This window comes from Oppia nitens, unplaced genomic scaffold (genome assembly GCF_028296485.1).
Source record: "Oppia nitens isolate AA-2021 unplaced genomic scaffold, nextdenovo-longstitch-racon4-pilon3 scaffold1_pilon_pilon_pilon, whole genome shotgun sequence".
Taxonomy (NCBI): domain Eukaryota; kingdom Metazoa; phylum Arthropoda; class Arachnida; order Sarcoptiformes; family Oppiidae; genus Oppia; species Oppia nitens.
In genome coordinates, this window is record NW_026533199.1 from 3,221,591 (window position 1) to 3,246,778 (window position 25,188).

The window sequence follows — 25,188 nt, forward strand, 5'->3', positions numbered from 1 at the left end:
GACTGATTAACACATGTTTTAAAACTGAGGCAATAAAAAGTTGACTAAAAATGTTAAAAACACTAAAGAAAACAGTGATGACAGTCTCCAGTGATGTGCATCACTCTATTATATCGCGCAAGTCTTTTTTGCTTCAATTATATATATATATTACTATTATATTATATAATATAAAAATAGTAAATATTATAAAAACATTGTATATTAAAAAGTTAAGTAATGTTTGTGCGATCATATCTCACACATTAAAAAGCATGTGTCACATGATATCAATGTTTGTTTGCTTTGAGTTTTAGGGAAAATTGATTAGAGAAAGAGAGTGAGTAAGTAAATGAGTGGGTGAGTAATTGAGAAACAAATAGCGAGAGAGAGAGAGAGAGAGAGAGAAGGAAAATAACGAATGAATAAATTGGGAAATATTTGTTAGAAAAAAGTTAAGCACTCATATCATATCCATAGCACTGGTATGATTTGGTGTACATCATTGCATTTATTGGTTGTGTTGCCAGTGTATGATACTTACAGTGCCTTTTGGTCACAAAAATTATTAATATAAATAGGACGCGCGCTTCACGTCAATTAACGATAGCATATATTATAAATGAAATATATGACAGCTTATACACCATATGACAACCAACTCTCTCATTATTAGGTCATTCCTTCATCTCTTATGCAATACTAAATACAACGATATTCTTCTGCCATCTTCTGACTGAATAACACTCTCACTTCTAAACCTATTATGCAATCGTTAATTATTTTCAACTGAATCTTTCAATTGACAGGTTTTCTCCAACAAAGTGTATGTCCTAAAAGTTAAGCGATTTATGTATTACACAGCTATGTTAGATGGATAGCATTATTGAATAGGTATAGCTCTCAGGTATATAGTGTAGTCCACACTATACCTGTAGTGTATGTGTGCAACAAATAATACAGTGTTATATAGTGTGTGTTATACACGGCTGGTCACCGGGCGATGTATTGTACGCGTCATTTAACCCGACATAAGTGTGAGTCCGACACCGGATATAATCACTATTAAGGTGCCATCGCATGACCGGATATTATATAAGAAATCATATAATTCAATGATATCTCTCATACATTAACAAACCAATGAAAATGGCAATCACTGTAACACTAATTATTATTATCGGTATTAAGCAATCGTATAATTTTCTCATTCATTCATTCATTTATTTATCCCCCTTTGCTCTCAATCTCTCTATTTTATATTTTTTCAGTAATATTTCTCAAAAAAAAAAACAATATAAGATTACATTTAATGAGTGGGAGCCGTAGTGAATTGGTAATACAAGTGAATGGAAAGGCATAAAAAGTCAGTAATCACACTTAGTTTGACCCAAACTAATAACCATTGGGTGTATTGAATCATTTGTAAATATAATTTTTGTCTTAATATTAAATTTCATGGCTTTGTTTGCCTTATTTTATATTTACTACAATAGAAAGACATTGGGGGTGCACTGGTACTAAGGGATAGGGAGTTGTCATTAATCTCTCTCTCTCTCTCTCTCTCTCTCTCTCTCTCTCTCTCTCTCTCTCTCTCTMTCTCTCTCTCTCTCTCTCTCTCTCTCTCTCTCTCTCTTTATTTATTTATTTCTTTCTTTCTCATTCTCACACAATTCTCTTATTTCAATGAATTACTTTAGCGATTGGGATTATAATTGTTATATTCTTTGTCAGAGATATAGTTAAGGATTTGATGTCTAAATGTAGTCTAAATTTTTTAAATGAATTAAATATTATTCAAATAAGTTATTAAATTGAATTTTTATTGAAAACCAAAGCTTTGCCACAAATGTAGTCAACATAGAGTACACACACCTGTCTTTGTGTGTCTTAATATTCAATTATTATTTTTTCATAAAAATATAAGTCTTCTTCCTATTCATTGTATTTGGAGCACAGAAATGGGTAAAAATGGGCAAAAATGGGCAGATATTGTGATATTTGTTGATATTGTTTGATGAGTAAGAAGACGGCCATTTGAAGACTACTAACAAATACATTGAGGATCTTATTATGAGGTCAGCTCTTTTGGGCTTCAATTGTGTGAATACACCCAATGGGTTGAGTACTGCTAACCAAATAAGTTATTGTAAAACATTCATTAAAGCATTACTTAAGTAAAAGAAGGACAAAAGTCGACACACAGTTGGAGTGGTAGCTGTGATACCAGTGCTTTAAAAGCAGTAATTGTTGTACTAAACTGGCATTGTTTTGGCCCTCAAGGGATATTTGGTGATACGGGAGTTGCCTTAAGTTTCACAACATTTCATAGAGTTGTTTATATGGTTTATGCAATTTATAGTCCATACTCTCAATACATTACACAATATCAATGTATTAGTTTTATATATATGGTATGGTTTGTCAGTATTGAAACATATTGTTGTTTTAGTCAATGTTGACGCTTCAATGCTGATGATGATGATGCTAACAGTGCAGTTCATGGCCAAACCATAGCCACTACATTAATATATTTGTTACTATCGGATGGATGTGCTCTAAGGACTAAACTAATAATCAAATTGAGACGACTTCCTCCTTCAATTGAGTCACTCATAAATAACACGCTGTCCTGTCTTTTAGTATGACTTTTCACTAAACTTTTATGCTTTTGATTTCTGTTGTGTTTCACTGCTTTCTCTCGACATTTCAATACTATCTTAAAAGCCAATGTCTTTGGCATTTGGGAAAAGCCTAACAAAAAAGTGGTCAATTTTGTGACTTATGAAATGCATGACATGTTTCTCAGCAAAAAAAATAATATATTAATACACAAATATCGCGAGTGTCGGTGTGATTATAATCATGAACTGAATATATGATGAATGAAATGATAGCATCACTTATACTATGTATTGCCAAATGCATTCAATAATACATTTTACTAACGAAAGGAAGTTATACTATAAATATGCTTAAAGAGCGCAACAGATCTACTCATAAGTTATACCTTTATAAGCAATACCTGTAATAATAATAATAATAATAATAATATGTATTAATAATGAGTTATGGCTTTAAAAACAGGACAAATAAACTACTTATACAATATAGCCGTGTATTTCATAATAATATATCAAAATTGATAAGTCATTTGTGTGACGAATACTTTTACAACAACAAAAAATTATCCAATCTTTACATATCACACATACATTCATAATAGGGTTATATATATACTGTATATATATATATTGTATATTTATATTTAGTACTGTATATCATATATCATTCGTGTATATGTTTGTTATATATACCTGTATTATATCATACAATAGTTGAGGTCAACAAATAGTCCTGTGCTGTGCTCTCTGAGCTGTTGGAGTGAATCATAGCTATAATTATCTAATAATTTTCTAAATTGATTGCATATTTATCGTCAAAGAAGAGCACTGTTATGCTTCACCAATAAGAAGGAAATGCTTTTTTCAATGAATATTATAATATATATAAATCCTTACGATTTTCTATCTGTTTTTGCATTTATTTTCCCAATAATCAGACATAAACTTATTGTTAGCTTCGGGTGCTGTTAACACCCAATCTTACGTTGTTTTTCGATCCAAGACTTCATTATATGTATACCTTTATGTAAGCTTTGTGTTTAAAAAAATAAAAATCGATATTTATATAAATAGTATACTTATGTATTTGTAATGATATTTCCAATGCATGTTTTTATGCAACTGTTGTATTCAATATATGCATATATTTTATTTTTCTATGACAGTAACAATACGTTTATATAAAAATTATATATCGATTCGTTTTTTATTAAAAAATCTTAACAATATATTTATATGTATAGAGAGAATACATATATTATATAACTAAGAATTTACAAAATATAGAAATAATATAAATTGAATTTTATAAGTAATCTGTTTTTTTTAAGACTTAAGCCATTTGACTAAATAAATAACTCATACAAAACTAATACAATTTTTACTGCAAATATTGGCAAACATGTTAAAGCACAAAAAATATCTAAATACTTAAAATGTATATTTTATTGTACATACAGTGCATAGATGTCCATCGATTAATTTTTTTTTGCATAAAATATTAAATAAAACAGAGAAGAACTATGTGTTTGATTTATATATTGATTAGTTACCCAATGAACGACTGGAGAGAGAGAGAGAGAGAGAGAGAGAGAGAGAGAGAGAGAGAGAGAGATAGAGAGAGAGAGAGAGAGAGAGAGAGAGAGAGAGAGAGAGAGAGATAACGTATGAGTGAGACTCGAGAGTTTCAATGAATAAAAGGGAAGCAAAGGGGGAAATGAAATATGAGAGGAGAGTAGGGTTTAAATGCAAGTGTTTAGTCATAGACTGGAGATTTCAATCATAGATTAGTTTTTTGTACTAAAATAAAATTTATATTAAAATTTATAACGTTTAGTTTTTTTAGCTAAAAGAAGTGCATAATGTCTACAAAAACAACTTATTTTACTATAAACTTAACAAAAATTAATAATTTTTATGTAAAGCAAAACAATTAAATTTTATTAAAAATGTATTTATAAGCTTTTTTTGAAACAGTGTTTTCATTAAAACTCGATTAAATACATGTAAAATAGATATAGAATTTTACTATTATAAAAATCTTATTTTAATTTATTAAAAAAACTGTATATGCAATTAATCAAATAAAAATTAGTTTATTTAAATTAAATTCAATTAAATGTTTTCAATGCATTAAAAATTGAATTTCAAAGCAACTTTACATACAGTATTAGACGTATTGCAATCAGATACTCATTCAGTGCTTACTTTGCATATCTCAGTATAAATTGGCAACTCTTTCAAAAAAGCTACCATTCCTGAGGGCATTCAAGCGATTGCTAAGTAGTAAAGGGATGTTTGCAAAGGGATATAAGGGATGTGCGGCTAAAAAAAGATGCATAACTTTAAAGGATGACAAACCAAGAGAGAGAGAGAGAGAGAGAGAGAGAGAGAGAGAAAGCAAATCGATTCAAAAATAAATGAAAACTTTTATTCTATGCTATATTTTCAATGAAAGCATCATTTTATCAGTGAATGTATTCATAATATTGATTTGAATGACAAGTAAATGAAATTTTGAGCATAACTTTATGTACTTTACTATTAAATACTTTACTAAAATCGTACATTTTTTCAACACTTATATTATTATTTTTTATTAATATTTATATTGTACTAACTTTTCTAATATTTTGATTTAACAAATATTGTGTTTAATTTATTATATAATTTTTATTCTTGCTATTTTTCAACTTTATTAAATATTTTTACAAATGCATTTATTATAGTCAAATTAAAATTTTGCTTGTTTATCGACCTTTTTTTTATAAAYTACTTGTTTTAATCTATATATAACAAATCAAATACAACAATATTTTATTTAAAAATTGTTTATTATTACTTAAAAACTACTGTAAAATATTATATAAGTTTGTACTCTATTCACAGTTTAATTTTTTTGTCTATATTTTGAAAATATTATCAAAATTGAAAAATAAAATAGTAAAAGTAATAGYAATGATATACTATATATATATATATATATAATTAATTGATTGCAACACAGCTGGAGTTTATACGAAAACTAATTGCAATTGTATTATATGTGAAAAATAATAGATTTAATTATATAAATAAATTTAAATAATTGATTATTATTATTATGAATGCTTAAAATCCATAATTTTCGAGTACATAAAGTCATTGCCTTTAAGTAAGTTATGGCTGACTTGTCAGAGCCAAGACATCTGACATGTATTGCCTATTATTTGTTAGGCAAGTCCTTTACCGGCACTTATAGTCAGTCACTTCTGAATATTGCTTTTATTGTTGTTGTGAGACGTATGGGACATCCAATTGGCGAACAAGACTTTTAAACAATATTGTCTTTAATAGACTTTTGTGAATGTCATTAGAGTTATGAGTTATTCATAATTTGGTGGATATTCTGATCGGCACTGTTTTGGCTGAGTTGTCACCAAAAGCATAAATAGTGGTTCACTTCATGTGTACTTAAAGCACAGGTAGGCTTCAGTTAACCCTTAGAAGAAAGAAAGAGAGAGAGAGAGAGAGAGAGAGAGAGCTTCTTATGATTAGACGAGTTACAGACCATCACGAGAACCATCGCTTTCCGGAACAAATTATCGAAGATATGGAAGACATGGTCTTCTGTTAAGTTTTTAAGTGTCTCTTGTCTTATGAGTTATAATACAAATCATAAGAGCGGAACCAAAATATTGTAAATTTGATCGAACTTTAAATTACAGACACTTTTATGACTATATAAACCATTTATGAGGACATATGAGGACAGACACACACACACACACACACACACACACACACACACACACATCCACAGGTCATTCAACAACCAATACCTATCTATACCTAACTATTCATTTATACAGTCATATCGTATACGAAGACCCAAATTAGGCGATTCACTTGACGTATACTTCTTTTACATATTTATATCAATGCATATCTCAACCATTATTTCTGAATGTCATCATTACATAAGACATCTATTGTTTTCGTAAAGTTTTAGATCTATTTAGATATTTTATAAATAATTAAAATTTACATAACAATTGATAAATGAGACAAAAATTATGTTTTTATATATTTAATTTCTATTCTTATAATATCATAGCTATTATCAGGAATGTATTGCTAATTAGGGCAATAAGTGTATTCAATTGCTAAACGGATACTATTATTAAAAGTATTGATATAATATTCATATTTTATTTTGTAATTTATACATATTGTTAAGATATATGTAGATTTAAAAAAAAAATTAAGTTACATTTTATGAAACAATATTACTATTTAACAATCATCGCATTATATTTTAAAAAGAATAATATGAATAAAAAGTAATACAAATTTAAAAAATAAACATTTTATACAAATATTATGTAAAATTCAATAAATATGAAACTATGCGTCAAATATTATGTCCATCTTATCAGTAAAGACCAGATATGACCTCATTTGGTATTATTTCAATGCAATTACAATACAATGGGCTCGTCTAGTGTTTTATAATATGATCACAAAAACAAACATAAAATTCAAATATATTTATGAAAAATGTTGCGGTAAGTTAGGTAAAGAATAAAGTAATAATAATAATATTGTCGTATACATACAAAAATAATAAAATAATGAATTATAAACTAGTTTTTAATAAGAAAATTATGATAATTTATATATATTTTCATTGATAAGAATAAACGTTTAATAAGTATATATATAGAAAAGCAAACAAAATTATTTTAATATTTATATTATAAGCACATTAATAATATAAAGTATGTAATAAACATAACTTCAATTTTCATTCATTCAAATAATAATAGAATATTTTACATAAAGTTATGGTATATAATATTAATTGAATAATTTAGATATAATTTCTATTCAAATATTGCTTTTGACACATACTGTACATTACTTTCAATTATACAATTATATAAATAGTATTTAATAAATATTACAATAATATTTATACACTTTATATATAAAATTATAATATACAGTATATGTACTGAACTTTATAACATTGTATAATTTATAGCAATATATTTATTTATAATGTAAAACATTATTTGATTAATCGTTTGATAATCAAATTTGAAAGTAAAGTTGTTTTTTAGTTAGACATTGAATTGAAAATAAAGCAAAACATATATTATAAGTTATAACCAGAGATTAAATCTTAAAATAAATGTTTCAATTATATCCAGACAACGGATGTACACTTAGTAATTGAGTTAACTTTATCTAAATCTCAATATAAATGCAATTTTTAAAATAACTGCTTTACTGATATCATAACAATTGTTAAAATTATAGTCTAACAAGTTTGAAGTTGTATAATAATTAAAGTATGTTTTATATTTAATGTTGTTATATCAAAATTATAATATATAATTATTATGGACAATATATTTTTTAAATAAGATAAAAAATAACTTTTATATATGGTATTATATACAAAATATAAATAATGTATTTAATATACAGTATCTATACTTTGTATATTATACAGTACAGTAGTATATAGTTAATATTTTACTATTTTATTTATTAAATTGATTTTTAAAAAATTAATTTAATTTTAGATTTGCTTTCATATAATCCAAATGTACTGATTTCGCTCAAAAACATTTTATCCAAAATGATTGATCCAAATGGATAAAAGTGTTTGTTTAATAAATTAGACAATTATAATATTATGATGGGTAATAACAATAATAATTAAAGATAATTATGATATATTAATTATGATAAAATTATTTTTAATAAAAAGATCGTTAAAAATTAACAAAACGTGTGATTAATGTAAATGAGTGACCATTTGTGAGATCATCGGACGGGCAGTAAATCGTGACATAACTAATGATTGCAAAAAATCATTAGAAACTTATGAAACAATGATTTATCGCTATTTTTGCTTTTTTATGCCGTCGTTTGCAAGCGTTTATCACTAGTGATGCCACACATGAATGACAATCATTAGTACAGTATATAACAAATGTTTTACTAAAAAAAGATATCTTAAAAATACAATAAAATAATTTTTTTTATTATTGTAAATATTCAAAAAAAATATATATATACAGTATATATATATATTAAATTATTAATAAATCTTAAAAAGTGAACTCATATGTTATCAATGTTTTTATTAGTTATCAAACATATTTATACTTTATTTAAATATTTTAAAAAATGGACATTTAAAAAAATATCGATTATACAATTCAATGTGGATTCAAAAGTGACCATGGCTAGTTATAAAATTAAAATATAAATCAAATCATAATTAAACTATTACTCCACAAATTGAAATAACATTTATGCTTATTATTATCTAAAATTATAGACCATGGTCACTTTTAAATTAAATATACCAATATACAATATATGTAGTACTTTAGTATTAATACTTTTGAATTATAGTAATAATTAAACTATTGGTATTTGAAATAGAAAAGTTAGACCTGGACACCTCTAAAAAATTAAATTTGTCTTATTTAATTATAGATGACCTAGATAATCATATTTTTTAAACATTAAATATAAATTTAATTTTAAGTAATTGCTTTAATGATGTCATTAAACAATAATTTTATTGATTTAAAATAAAATTAATAAACAGTACAAACACTGACATCTATTATGTATAATATTAACAATTAATATGTTGTCATATAATTGACAATATGTGACACTGTTTTTCAAACAACAATTATTTGTAACATTATTTGTGAATTATTTATTGATTTTTTAATACATTATTTCTGAACAAAAAAGCGGTAAACTTGTACTCAAACACATACAACGTTACAGACAGTAGAATAGGGGGACAATACATGTATTACATTTGAAACACATGTTTGATGACAACAAAAGTCAATTTTGTGGTACAACTAAAGTATAGACAAATTGATTACCATTTTGTGTGTTGTGTTTGTGTAACGAAAAACACACGACTTTTTTGTTGTTCAGACAAATGGTTTGTTTGTSTCTTGACTTACAACTGATGCCATCATTTAGTTGCCATTAATTGATTGAATCCGTCATTAACTCCGACTATAGTGTAACAGACAGACAGTCWGACTGACCAATCATGTCATTACTTCAGAAGCCGAAGAGTGAGATGACTCCCGAAGAGTTGGCCAAAAGAGAAGAAGAAGAGTTCAATACCGGGCCGTTGTCTGTATTGACACAATCCGTCAAAAACAACACTCAAGTCCTAATCAATTGCCGAAACAATCGGAAACTGTTGGGTCGGGTCAAGGCTTTTGACAGACATCTCAATATGATCTTAGAGTCGGTCAAAGAGATGTGGACTGAAGTACCGAAACAGTCAAAGGGCGGGAAGAAAAAGGCCAAACCTGTCAATAAAGATAGATATATATCAAAGATGTTTCTCAGAGGAGATTCCGTTATTCTGGTCCTCAAGAATCCACTCGCCGTTACCGATGCCAAGCGATAGGACGACAACACTATTATTATTATTATTTGCCGTAAATGTTAAATGACTTACAATTTGCCTGTTTTTTGATATCATTTGACACTTAATTCATAATTTTAAATATTATTAATTAAGAGTTTGTATTCAAATTTCATTCATATTTACAATAAAACACATTTGTATTTAATTTAATCTTTAAATAATTATTATTACATTTTTTTATGAAATTTAAAACTTAGTTTTGCTATTTACATAAAAAATATTACCTTAACTTAATCTAAATAAAACTATATATTTATAAAAAAAATATTATTTAATACATTAAAGATATTCAATGATGTGTAAAAAATTTCAAATTAAATATATTTTCATTTAAAAAAATACAAAACAAAATGTAACATGATAGTTTTATGTAAATTTTTAATAATATAATACTTAATATTAATTGAGCCGTAAAACTATCTTATATTAATAACAATAATAATAATAATTTTTATTATTAGTTTTGATTTAGTTTATGAAAACAAAACAAAAATAACAGAAAATCTGTTGTCAATCCTGGAAACGACTGATTCCCTTGATTTCCGGTAAGTCTTATCTAATATTCTTGTATTTCCTACGATTTACAAAGTTTTTTGAATAATTTTTGTGAATTTTTWAAAAAAATATATATATATTTACAGATAATATTTGCGACAATTTTGTTGGAGGATGTGTGAAATTTTCAATTGAAGACAATATTAAATTATAGTCTATATGTTTGATATTTGACAATCACAATAATGTCTATTTATGAGCCAATAGTCATATTTATATTAGTATTTGAGATAATATTGTGTATAAATCTGATTACAAGTGATTGCGGTCGTCCCTATCGACCACTATTTGGCGGACATAATCGTAAATCTAATCAACGATTCAAAGAGGATGCAGTTGTAGACTATTTTTGTAACAATTCATATCGTCTTGTGTTTGATGAACAACGGGTTTGTAAATTTGGTGTTTGGACGGGACGGCCACCGATTTGTGCTTTTCCTATAAACGATGTTTTTCTTACCARAGTTTCCATCGCTTCCGAGTCAATGACATATACTAAAAATATTAGCGGCAGTTATGGTGACGAAGAAGAATTGGCTTCGTTTGGCTTTATATGGGAAGCGTTCAACAATAATGAATGTCTCAGTTCAGAGACGACAAGTGGTTCACAGAATTGGACATTTAGTTTAGATGAACCACAAGTTATTAATTATTTTATTGTTAAATTAGACAACAAAACATTTATTAATATTACCGATAATATTACACAACCGGTTACAGCATTTTTATTGAACTACAAAAACAACAATCAAACAACAATTAATAGGCTATTAAAAAGTTGTCAACTTTTGAAGTTTAATTTAAATTATGAATTAGAGTTTAGTTGCAATTCGTTGTCTCAAATTAGTAGATTAGAAGACAAAAGTTACGAAATTTTATTAATATTTAATTCAAATATAACTGAATCGAAATCAATATGTGGTTTAGGAGTATATAGTTTTCCTGAAAGATGTGGAAGAATTGATTTATCTCTTGCGATGACTGTTGAAACAATAACTTCGGGTCAAGAATTGGAGGCCAACTGTCAGGACGGCTATGAATTGGTGGGAAATTCAAGAATTTTATGCGATATTAATGGCCAATGGAAAGACATACCTTCTTGTCAACCGATCAATTCGTGTCCACTTATTGAACCAATTGATAAATTTGATGGAAATGTTATAAAAATTGAATATAAAAACGGATTTTATTTTAACCAAACTTTAATGGCAGTCAATGAAACTGATGCCATTCACTATTGTTTAAGAAATAATATTACAAATAATAAAAATAAGTCATTAAACTCTCGATATGTCGGCAAATACATCCGTCAGTGCGATAATGGCATTTGGTCTGATGTGGACACCAATTGTGATACACTACTCATTGACAATCAATTTATTGAAACAATACCTAATTATTATTCAATTATTATCACTATAAGTATTATGATAGCAATGTTTTGTTTGATAACAATTTGTTTGTATTGTATTTTGAAATTTAAAAACCAGAAGAATGTTGTAATAGAAAAGTCAAAGACATCTGAATCCAAATCTGATTCTAACAACAAATTAGTTGAAAACGATAACAACGATAATAACCGCAACAACGGTGGACATCAATTTATGGGTTATCCCCGAAACCGAAACAGCGATCCGTTTGACGATTCCGTGTATTCAGTTTTGGCCGAAGACGGCTACGATATACTGAACTTCGGCTCCATTACCTATGACCAGTACGACGATACCGATGCACCCAAACCAGTCTATCTTGAAATATATCCGTTGGACGACGTGTCCACTATTAGCCAATATTCTTTGCAAACTTACCATGATCATAATGACCACAATGACCACAATGACAATAACATATAGATTTTAATTCAAATGCATATTATATTATCATAATATTGTATAGAATTTATTATTATTATTAAAATTTCATATAATTTAGTTATTCATATACTGTATAGTTTGTTAAATTTTTTTATATATCATTATATTCATATACAGTCATTAAAAAAATTTAATATATTATATTATAATAAAATTTTTATAAAATACAATTTTGTTTAGCTTTTTAATAGTTTTTAAACAAATAATTTTTAAAAATAATTTATACTAAAATTGAGAAATATTTTAAACTGATGATAAATATTTTATAAATAAGTATTTAGTGCATCAACTTATTTATAAATATATTCTATTAGCTTAAATAAATGAAATATATTTTTAATAAATTAATTTTATAATTTAAATAATTTTCAACGAATTATCCATATTTTATTTATTTTTTATACCGATATTAAATATACTGTAATTTATTTTATTTTTTATTATTTTATTGATCGAACAGATGTCGCACAAATATACAGTAATCAATGTAAATGTTTAGAAATTAATTTAAATTGATATTTATTATTATTATTATACTTATTATAATTACTATATTGTAAGTACTATTTTTTAAATATCTAAAATAATGAAATTTATAAAAAATAATACATAAAAATATAATTATGTTAATTAAATTCTTTATAAAAAATACAGAAATCTTCAATCTTGTTATTTAATTGATTTTGATGTTTAGGTTTTATATAAACTGTGATCTTTTTAATCATTTTGTTTTAAGTAAATCTTATTTGCAATAATAATATTTACTTATAAAATAATATACTTTATATTAAAAAATAAATATAGCTTTAGTGTCAACATATTATTTGATTTACTTTTATATACAGTATATACCAGTGTATAAAAGTATTGATAAGCTCTTGCGATAAATCTGATGAATATTAATAAAAAAAATTTTTTAGTTGAGATGAAGTTATATTTTTTTGAAAGTAATGTCATGTAGTGAGCATTAAAAGTCAATCATTTGAATCGTTTATATAATATATGTATACTAATCATATATTTTTCTTTATTACATCAAAAAAGTCGGTTTAAGATTTTTTAATACCATTTATATTATACTGTATGTCGTCGTCTGTCAGCAAATTAAGATATGAATATCTTGATGTAGATATTCAAACACTATATTACTGTTTTTAGATTCAAGTTTTTTTAGCCACAAMTGAATATCTCATTGGACTGATGGCCACAAAATGAATCTTCACTATTGGCTCAAGAGTTTTGTGATTATCATATTCACTGAGAAAAACATTATAATCATTATCTACGGAATGTCAGACATATTAATAATAAAAAATATGAATAAATTAAAAAATTCTGGTTTTCTTTTATATGATTACATATTTATATGTATAACAACCACAACTTAAATATTTGTTATCTGTAATCATATATATATATATATATTTGTGTAAAATACAATTTATATTTTGTAAATCTATACATTATTAGTGAATATTTCGAGAGATTTTTTGGTGATCTGAAGCCATTTAACTATTTGTTTTATTTTCTTTCTGTCTTATATAATGGGTACAGACATATACTGTTGAGCTTAAACTATATATTTTATTATTTAATAAATAATATTATTTTAATAATCGGTCAACTTTTTGAAGTTTTAACAAAAGTATACGACTTTAAAAATAAATCGAAAAATGTAATTATAATAACACAAATAACTTACTGTATATAATATAAATTTATATATATATAACTATAAAAATGTTTTGAACTGATTATAAAAATAAATAATTTACAGTAAAAATGTGCTCATATACTGTATATAGAAACAAAAATATGTTTTATAATAATATAATACATTGATTTAGACATCAATACAAAAAAATGAATTGACTGATCAATGAACTAATTCAAGAAAAACAACTCATCAAAAAATTGCTTTTCTCTGTATATAAATAGATTTAAAAAACAGTTATATACTGTATATATAAAAAAGTTTAATATTATTATTATAGCCAAAAAAGTAGTTTATCATAGTTTACAATTGTTTTGTCCATCTCTTTTTTATATTTATAAAAATTGACACAATTTATAGGCGCTTAACTTGAAATACAATAATGAATAAATATATATTGATTTTTGTTGTTTGACTTCACATGAAATTTATTTCAAACAAACAAAAAAAAGCTTTACAGAAGAAATCCATTTTTAGTCACAATTTGTTTTGCAATAATGATGTGCCTATTATTAACAACCATACCGTACATAAAAGTTTTTGATGAGAGACTCATTGGAACTGATTGTCAAAGCAAATAATGTGTCGGATAATATATATATATATATATATATAAAATAAATCTGTAAGCATTACTACAGTACAATATATTAGTTTATATTTTACTTTAATATATAGTATATAGTATTGTATAAAACAATACATTTAAATGACAGGAGAGGAGAGAGAGAGAGAGAGAGAGAGAGAGAGAGAGAGAGAGTAAAGGAGTACAAAATAAGATTATTTTCGTTCGTTAAACATTCAGTTAATGCAAATCGAGAGCACAGATACCACACACACCAGATCTCCAGTCTTACAGTATATGTCTATCATTTCAATTATATAAATTTATATATAATATGCATACATACTATACAATATCTATAATATATAATATATAGATTCTATATATATGTATGCATATCTATACATGCCTTATACAGTATATATTTATATATTTTATGTAATCAAATTGAAATGCAAAAACTGTTAGTTGTGTTTGACGAGTGACTTGAGTTATATAAGGGGTTAGGGAGAGAGTTAAAGCATCGTTTGATTTATTGTTGAGCTCAACACTATTCAACAACTATTTACTATTGCTTTAGTCCTGATTCTGGTGTGCGGACAAACATACTGTGCGCACCACTGTATATACCGAATATATATAACTGTATTATTATTTTATAAATAAATAGTATATAAGCATAAGTTTTGTGGATTTGMATCAAACGACTGTCTATTTTAATGTTTGGTTTGAATTGTTGTCTCGTTTGGAGACAAATTTTTGCATCAAATCATTTGTGGAAATATATTGAATTGAATTGATGTAACATTTTTGATGCAAACCCAGAGCCGACTCATAAAACATTACACTCATTGAGTATACATTGAGTTTGAAATGAATAAAACAAATATTCTTCAGATCTCTCTTTTTGTAATCAAATTGTTATATCACTCCCCGAGTGAGTGACTCGAAGCTCAGTTAGCTTTCAATTGTATGCAATTGTATTTTATATACACAATGTATATATTTCTCTATCATTTTGAGTCACCTCATCATTGCTTTTCATTTCAATCATTTTTTTGTATCAATTGAAAAATGTAAGCAAAATGTTATATAAATGTAGAACTAATGTAAAGTCTGTATAAAATTGTGTAAAACTCTATCAAATAGCGCTCAGCTATTCATTTCATTATTATTGTCTCATGAAATGCTAATAAGGACCCTAAGGGCCGGCACTGGCATACAATTGAGTGTTTCGTGTATTACTGTATTACAAATTAAATTGTTCTTTACTTCATATTATTCACTATTATATACATATATATCAGCTCTCAATGCCTTCATTTGCATTGAAATAAGACACATACAGGACTTAAACAGTACTCGACTCCAATCCATTGACATAACCATCACTTGAGGCCATTTCCGACACTCACTTTCTATCAGTCTTTGCAAACGTTGACAGTCGGGCTCATCCTAACCATTGGCCTCAACATTGACATCACTCTCGCACTCTATGAAAGACCACATTTTATTTGACACAACATTTCAAACTATTTTTTGTACATTTGTTCAGCAATTTAGCCAAATATACCAAAAAATTTAGCGACGATACACAAATAGAGAGCAAAAATATAAAGTATATAAAAAATTTTAATTAAACATAACCTAAAGGCTCGTTGACTTAATTTGATGCCAACAAACCAACTGATGCTATGATGTCAAACAAATATCTTATTTTTCACTCATTTTGAGCAAAAATAAGAGTTTTACTCAATCTGTTATTTTTTTTATTATTTACTCATTCAAAGTCCATAATTTCCCAGAGGTTTAACATTTGGCTCATATAATGATTGCCTGTTTGTCTCCCATTACTTCATTGTATAACAAATAACAACTTAACATTTAACCATTTATTCACTTTATCTAATATCTATTATCAATATATTTACAGTATATAAAGTTAAACTAAAATTATTTTGCTTAAATATAAATATTAATTTATTTTTTAACATTACATGAGTTAAAATTGTTTTATTAGTTTCATTTTATAGTAAATTTTAGATTAAATAACAGAATATACATATAATTTCATTTAGATTTCATTAACTCAATGTTGACATAAGCAAAGTTGACTAACTTTTTATTAAATTTAGTTATGTATAACACAGCTATTATTTATTTTTTGTTTAAATAAGAAATTTTGCATAAAATAATCTAATTTCAAACAAAAAATTTAATTGAATTCAAAAATTAATTTAATTTATATACATATATCTCTAATATGAATTACTATTTAAAGTTAAATATATATAATTTATTCATTTCTTTAAATAATATTTAAATTAACAATTAATTAGATTGAAATGTGTCATTTTATAGTTAAATGTATATATCTATCTATTTATAGTGTATATACTTTATAATTATATTATTAAATAATGTTTTTGAGTAAAAATAAATAAATTTTAAAAAGTTTTTATCACATATTTATTAGTCTTAAAGTAATAACTTTAGCTCACAATTTCAATTGGAAAACAAAAATAAATTATTTACTTTGTTTAATAAGTGTTATTTAATTATTGTTTTAGTTAAAAATATTATGCATTATTATTTTTCATTCATTAACAAAAATGTAAATAAATATTTTTAAATATTTATATTTATAAAAATCTATTATATTATAAAATAATGATTATTTTAAAGTTTAAAAATAAAATATTAAATGTTATTTGTTTAATTCAATTTTATATTCATATTTACTTTCAAATATTTAGTCAATATTGTTGTTTTAATTATAAATATATAGATATAATATAATTAATAAAATACAAAAATTTTGTTTCAGTCACATATCAATCTATGAAATGATTGAAATACTATTTATTGTATTATTTGGTTGCAATTCAAATAATAAATCATAGATGTATTGATCGTTAGATAAAATTAATGACTTTAAAATTGGGTCCGACTGTAGGTGACTATAGTTGATGTTGGGATCTCTTTGTTGGGAACCAGATATGCAGGTATGCGCTCAGACATCATATTTTGCTATTATTGTTTAGTGTCTGCATTTGACGATCAAATAATCACACTATCATTCCAGGTGGTGGTGCTGGTGGTGGTGGTATTCATGCCCATACCTTGTCTACTGTATTGTATGTATTCATATATAATATAAGTATACATAAGCTATATATGATGTATATATAGACGATAGGGGAACTCAGGCGATAAGTATGTATATTTCAATATAAATATATATGCTATATATACTCATATATATGATGTATATATGTTATATGGTGGTGGTGTGTGTAACAGTCCTATCCCTATCCCTATCCATATTGTTAGCACAACTCATATTAACCTTCTCTTGTAAGACTCACCGCTATTGGTGTCTGTATGTCGTCATGAGATGAGGAACTGGAGTTTGAAATGTATAGTCCAATAGGGGACGTATCAATGATGAACAGCTCCACCCTATAGTTTATGTCAAGACATTTAGACGAGAGATCGCTTGCATGCATAGCACTGTTATGAGACACCAATACTCTAACGATAGTTTACATCAGCGACAGAGATATCGCTATTGGACTCAATTGCACAAAACCATTGCTATCGGCGCTCACAATCACACGGCTTCTGGTTATCTCTTACTGTGCGCTCTCAGTGCCCAACCATCACGTAAACCCCTATAGTTTATAACCAGTTATACATTAAAACTACTATTGGGCTCAATTGATATTATATGATCCATCGTCAACATTATAACTCAATTAATAAATCAATTTAATTGAGTTAAATCACACCACTGGCCAAAGTGAGACCAAACAGCACATTGGCGTCTCGGACGTCGACAGTGCCCATACCTTTATTGCAGCATCCCTTCTCTGAATCTGGTATGACTGCATTAGGTTTGGGCACAGCAGCCGCTTTGGCTGCACTGTCAGCATCAGCAGGTCTGGCAAATGGTGCACTTGGATCTACTGGTTCGTCGGCGAGTCCCACATCAGCCGCTGCTGCAGCCGCCGCCGCTGCCGCTGCTTATGGCGCACATCCGGCCGCTGCTATGTTTATGTTACCAACACTTAACTTCACTGTCAGTCAAGTGGCAGCTGTTTGTGAAACACTTGAAGAGAGTGGAGATATTGAACGACTCGGAAGGTTCTTGTGGTCACTTCCTGTGGCTCATCCCAACTGTGCTGAACTCAATAAAAACGAATCTGTATTAAGAGCTCGAGCTTTAGTGGCCTATCATTCCGGACAATTCAGAGAGTTATACCATATCCTCGAAAATCATCGCTTCACTAAAGGTTCGCATTCAAAGCTACAACATATGTGGTTAGAGGCCCACTATCAGGAGGCAGAAAAACTCAGGGGTCGACCTTTAGGACCCGTCGACAAGTATAGAGTAAGGAAGAAGTATCCATTGCCACGAACCATATGGGATGGCGAACAGAAAACACACTGTTTTAAGGAAAGGACCAGATCTCTACTCAGGGAATGGTATCTTCAGGATCCATATCCAAATCCAACCAAAAAACGCGAATTAGCCACCGCTACGGGTTTAACACCGACACAAGGTTTGACTATTTAAAAAAATATATTATCACTTTATTTAATGTTTATTTTATTGTATTTATGTATTTTTCAATTTTGTATCATTTTTACTAATTAGTGGGCAATTGGTTTAAAAATCGTCGCCAAAGAGACAGAGCAGCGGCAGCTAAAAACAGGTATGGGTTTATATATTAATTACTTTAAACATTATTATGTTTATTACTTTTAACTTTACTCTCAATACCTGATTTAAAAAGCAAAAACACAATTTCATTGACAAATTAGCTAAAATAATCCGAGGGTTGTTAGCACACAATTTTTTGTTGTTGTAAATCAATTTAAACTCTATTACTATTTTCTAGTTATTGTTAAAAGAGATAATTAATTTTTTATGTGAAACTTATTGATTTAAACTATTGCCAGAGGTATAACTAAAAAATTATTCTCATATATATGTACTTTAAAAAATTATATATATATATACGTATATTAGACTAAACACTTTTAGAAAAATAGCCCAATATATATAATTTAAAGTAATTTGAAACAAAAATATTGCTATGATTTCTTTGAAAAATTATTATTTGAAAATGAAATGTATTTCATATTTATATATATACAGTATAAACACATTTATATAATATATAATAAGATTATTGAAAAAATAATAATTATAAATAATATGCTCCACTAGTTTATATTTTTTTTAAAGACTAATATATTGAAGAAAAATCTATATATTAATTGGGATCAGTTTGGATGCCATTCCTCTCACACTTAATAGTTCTCTTGCTTTATCATTACAGTTGGCTCTAAGTGTTTATTGTTATGTTTATTACTATAGTTATGGCACACAAAAAAATAGTGAACGCCATTAAGTTTATAAATTGCATTACTTTTTTCGCTCTTTTTTCAATGTGAGGGTATATCCCATGCGAATGCCTGAGCGCCTGTGAGAGCTACCAGAGACCTAACAATCGGTGATAGCCAGTAGTCAAAAGAGGCTTTTATATTGTGTTTTTTGGGTATATATTTTGATTTAAGAGTTATGCTAAGTGCCGCTCAATGAATGGATCATTTTTTGTTGTTGTTATACGTGTAGAGAGAGAGAGAGAGAGAGAGAGAGAGAGAGAGAGAGAGAGAGAGCCCAACCATTATTTATGATCTGTTCAGCGGACAGACTCTTTAATACATAATTACATAACAGCCTCTTCTCAGTCCCAAAATTTTTATTTTAATAGCTATAATAATACGGCATTACAAGTGTTAACTTTAATACTACAATAGTCTCTAAAAATATCAAAATATTTAATTTAGTGTTTTTCTCTCTCTTTTTTGTGTTTTGTTTTTCATTGTCTTTTGCCGTCTCTTATACACTACTAGTCATGACTTTTCTTATATTTATTTAAAGCATTTGATTTAAGCCGTAGAGAATAGCAAATGACATTTAAATTAATTATAGCTTTTATTTTAGAAAATATTATTAAAATAAAAATTTATGATTGTATTATTTGAAAGCTAAACTTTTGTCGTTTTGCGTCAATTTCGATATATTATTCAATTAGATGTTTATTAGTTAACTATAAGATCGAAAGCATTGAAATTAAATAGTGTTTTGATTTAAACATTGCATGACTTTAAACTAAATGATTAATGAATTTAATTATTTGTTTTTCATTGGCTTTTGTCAAATATATATATATATATATATATATATATATATATATATATATATATATATATATTATTTGAACACAAATGACATTTTTATATGGATTTAGGCATTCAATTGAAATTCAATGAAACTCTCTATTATTTATGTTTACTGATATGTTAAATAAAACTTCCCTTTTTATTAGTTTACGGATTATTATTATTCAATTAAGTTTTCCGTATTTACACAATCGTTGAGTCGATTTTGACAACAATTTTTTCAAATCAACAACTGTTTTGTCTATATTTTACGGGAATCTGTTTTCCATTAGCGAAAGGGCACCGGTAGATAAATGATATACGAATATATTCTCTGTATATATGTGGCACACATGTGTTACCAGTGCTGGTGTATCATTGAGACCGATGTTTCTCTTATTTAAGGCGTTGAAGTGCACGCAAATGATTCAATACTATTAACTATTATATAAAACATAAGCCCCTAATCTCAGGCCTACTATCATTGTCGGTCTACCTCTCAGGTTATATCGCTTTACCTAAAATTATTACAGTATATATTATGTGTTAACTATAACTATACCATATATTATATATTTGAAATCCATTAGCAAAACATATATATCATTATATGAGACATAACTTAAAGTATTTGTTATTATTAAAAAACCTTTTTTCTATTCAATTCATCAAAAATTTTATTGAAAACAACTACTATTGACTAGAATTTTGTAAAAATAATATTATAAATTAATAACTACTGTATAACGAGATAAAGCGTGTAAATACAGCACACCTTATATTAAGGCATTAATATTTGAGTAGTAGTGCAACGGTTTCCTCTTTTTCCAGTTATTATTATTATTATATACACTATATGTTAGTATATATTATAATAATGTTTTTCAATTACTGTATTATTCTATGACCACCTATTGCTCTATTGCTTTATTGAGAACTGAGCCTAATATATAAAAGTATATATTGATAGACATACTATGAATACAATGAAAATGTTGTTAATTAAAGCAATTGAAATGTATGTATTAAATAGCAAAACTATTTTGGAAACGGTATGTCAAGGGAAACGGTGCACGCGTTGGGACTTCACGTTTAGAAAATGGTTTAACAAAATAGTTTAGTGATATTCAACTCAATAGAGATATTGATCCGATTGTCGTGTGTGTGGTGTGACACTGGTATCACACATTAAACTATACTCTAGTGGTGTTATTGATGACAATATTTAACACCAATGCCTGCTATATGCTAATATATGGGTTAAACTTCAATTTTACATTTAATTTGTTGCCTTAATATATGATGGCCTTAGGCTTGTAGTCTCTGTAGATAGAAATGCCTAATAAAGGAGAAACCAAACCGATTTGGTAGCGCTTATATAGTGAAAAAGTTGACTCACAATAACTAATTCATGTTGTAATCAATGTATTTAATGTTATATGATGTATGTTGTGGAGCATCGGCCGCCACAATGGTAGGCCCGGCAGGCCTGTCAACACTGGTTTGTATTTGTCAGCCATTCATGTTATATCATATTAAATACACTCGCAATTGTGCCATTATTGCCATTATTGCCATTATTTAAACTTTCTTTATTAATGATAGCTTTAAAGCTCATTAATGAAAGCCAGTAATTATATATTGCATATTAAGAGCCGTAAATTGCTATTGAGAAGTAATATATAACATAATAGATAGCATTCAAACAAATTGCTTTCAAAACATCTGTAGTTTTCATTTTTCTTAATTATGCCATTGGCTTCACTGATGCCAATTCAATACTAATACTGTTTTATTAACAACAAATATATCGGTTTGTCATTATTATCATTATTAATACGAATATAATATATTAATAATAGAGATTATAATTGACAAAATGAAATTCATACACATACATTGCAATTTATAATGTGTATAAAATGCTACTAATATCTCCATGTGATGCCGTTTCCTATCAATACAAATAACTTATATTTAATTTAATGAAATTTAATATTGATTTCAAAAGACTCGTTGAGTGTTGTTATGTATTTAAAAAAAACATAGAAAAATACTGTAGAAAAGTATTGAATACAAAAATTGTTTTATTGAATGAATAAAATATCAATATTTTCAATGAATAATAGAAAAAAAACTTGAGGTTAAAAACGGTTGAAAATATTAGTTTTGATTTGACATATTGTGTATAAATATAATATGCATAAAAATATAATAATAACATAATATATAAATGTAGTAATAGGGAGCAGAATACATAAAAACCAATAGTTTATTGAAATGAATTGCTATTGAATGCACTATATCTTTAGTCAACTCTCTCTCTCTCTCTCTCTCTCTCTCTCTCTCTCTCTCCTCTTTCTTGAGCCATATATACTGTATCTGTGATCAGTATTTTCCTCTTATAATGTTTTTGATGGTTAGACGACATCCGGCTTTCATGCTGTTTCACTATTCAGTCACTGGTATTGAGTGACGAAACGTTTTTGAAACTTTATAAGCGTTTTATAACAAAATGATCTTTCATTCAATGATTCATTGATTGATTCATATATATTCATATATATTCATTGCCTTTCCCTATAGATTACTTCACCAACAAATACAACACCAGAAAATGCAAATACATGGCGCCGGCAATCGAGGCTCTTCTACACATTATTCTAGTAGCGGTAGAAATGGTGCAACAAATCTGAGCTCATCCAACACATCATCACTAAATAGGTTCAGTGTGGCCGCATTGGCCGGTACGGCATCGGACAGCAGTCGAAAATCACATCTACTGAATGTTACGTCAGATGAAGAAAATAGTATCGCCTCCTGGGATGCAGAGGCCGATGACGATGAAGACGATGATGACGATGACGTCGATGTGGGACCTCTCAGTCCAACCGCTGTGTCCACAACATCGGACTCCAGTCGGGGAGGAAGCAGTCCGTCGATATTGTCATCTAATAAGTTAAGCAAATAAGTGCTGCAAATATTTAGTAGTTATCATTCATCCGATATATGAAGTGCTTAAACATATGATCAGTTGTTTTGTCAGCGGAGGTGCTCTTAGTTGAAGCACAAGAGACAGTCAACTTAATCAGTGCTCTTCTGTGACTGAATCCAATTATGAAACAAACAAAAAAACGGTTAATAATTATTAATGATATATAATTGGTTGATCTGTTTGCACGCACATCGACTTTATTTACAATAGAGACTAATTATTAATATGATATAAATTATGTGAATTTATATATAAATATTATAAATAGTTTGTTGAATATCTATTTGATTATGCATTTTATGCATTAATTATACAAAGAATTCTCCACATAAGTGATTATAATGTGTATTATATTATTATAAATATTAGTTTAAAATAATTTTCAAAATCTAATATTAAATTAAATTTCTTATAGAAATTTTAATTATAATTAATTAATTAAAAATTTTCATTATGTTATGCAATTAAAATGTGAAATTAAGCTGTCTACTGTATATATATATATATATGATATATAATTTATATATAAATATATTGTTTATGTTTATAATGTAAATGTAAAAATTGTTTTAATATACTTGAAAATGGTGTCCATTTAGTGTTATTTTTTGATTTATTCAAAATATAATACAATACGTTTCACACAACAATATACACATTTCATGCCTTAAGTGCTTGGCTTAAGTGAACTCAAGTGAAAGGTGTAGTAAAGCTATAGATAGCTGGACTGGTAGACCAAAGTGGTGTAAAAATGATGAAAAGGTTTTATATAGTGAAAAATGTATTGAAAATAATAGTGTGTATGGGTTTCATAGATGCAGAGATCGATGTTTGGCATCGCATGTGTTTTTGTTGCCATATATTGTGTCGAGAATTGAGATTCAATTGAATAACACAACATATAATACCATATAATAGCGTTTCGATGCTTTTTAAAAGAAAACATTGATTTTTTCTTTATATTTAGTGGTATATGAGAGGCCAGACAACCAACAAGTTATACACATATAAAGTATATACATATTATGTGAGAGAGAGAGAGAGAGAGTGTTAGTCGATTTGCAACTACTTTAGGCTATAGTTTAACACTACTAATAGTAGTAGTATTAGTGGTAGTGTAGTATATATATTGTATTGTTTGGTTTTTGAGTCTCAATAGCAATGTATAAGCTTT

At 27.0% G+C, this 25,188-nt stretch overlaps 2 protein-coding genes across 2 annotated transcripts; both read left to right on the forward strand.

The window, feature by feature from the left end:
* Positions 1-9,460: 9,460 nt before the first annotated feature.
* LOC128951762 (small nuclear ribonucleoprotein Sm D2) lies at positions 9,461-10,209 on the forward strand. The gene has a single exon (XM_054297032.1). It carries the CDS (start codon positions 9,688-9,690, stop codon positions 10,054-10,056), a length of 369 nt encoding a protein of 122 aa, XP_054153007.1. The 5' UTR covers positions 9,461-9,687; the 3' UTR covers positions 10,057-10,209.
* An 8,371-nt stretch (positions 10,210-18,580) lies between these two features.
* On the forward strand, positions 18,581-24,196 carry LOC128952590 (homeobox protein SIX6-like). The gene is made up of 3 exons (XM_054298007.1): positions 18,581-19,350; positions 19,446-19,503; positions 23,606-24,196. Exons 1-3 carry the CDS (start codon positions 18,669-18,671, stop codon positions 23,988-23,990), a joined length of 1,125 nt encoding a protein of 374 aa, XP_054153982.1. The 5' UTR covers positions 18,581-18,668; the 3' UTR covers positions 23,991-24,196.
* The last annotated feature ends 992 nt before the right edge of the window (positions 24,197-25,188 follow it).

What these genes read in the sequence shown, in the direction of transcription:
- LOC128951762 (XM_054297032.1), top strand. Translation starts at nt 9,688, where the DNA reads ATGTCATTACTTCAGAAGCCGAAGAGTGAGATGACTCCCGAAGAGTTG.
- LOC128952590 (XM_054298007.1), top strand. Translation starts at nt 18,669, where the DNA reads ATGACTGCATTAGGTTTGGGCACAGCAGCCGCTTTGGCTGCACTGTCA. An exon ending in GGGTTTAACACCGACACAAG is followed by an intron (nt 19,351 to 19,445) that starts GTTTGACTATTT and finishes TTTACTAATTAG; the next exon opens with TGGGCAATTGGTTTAAAAAT. An exon ending in GCAGCGGCAGCTAAAAACAG is followed by an intron (nt 19,504 to 23,605) that starts GTATGGGTTTAT and finishes CTTTCCCTATAG; the next exon opens with ATTACTTCACCAACAAATAC.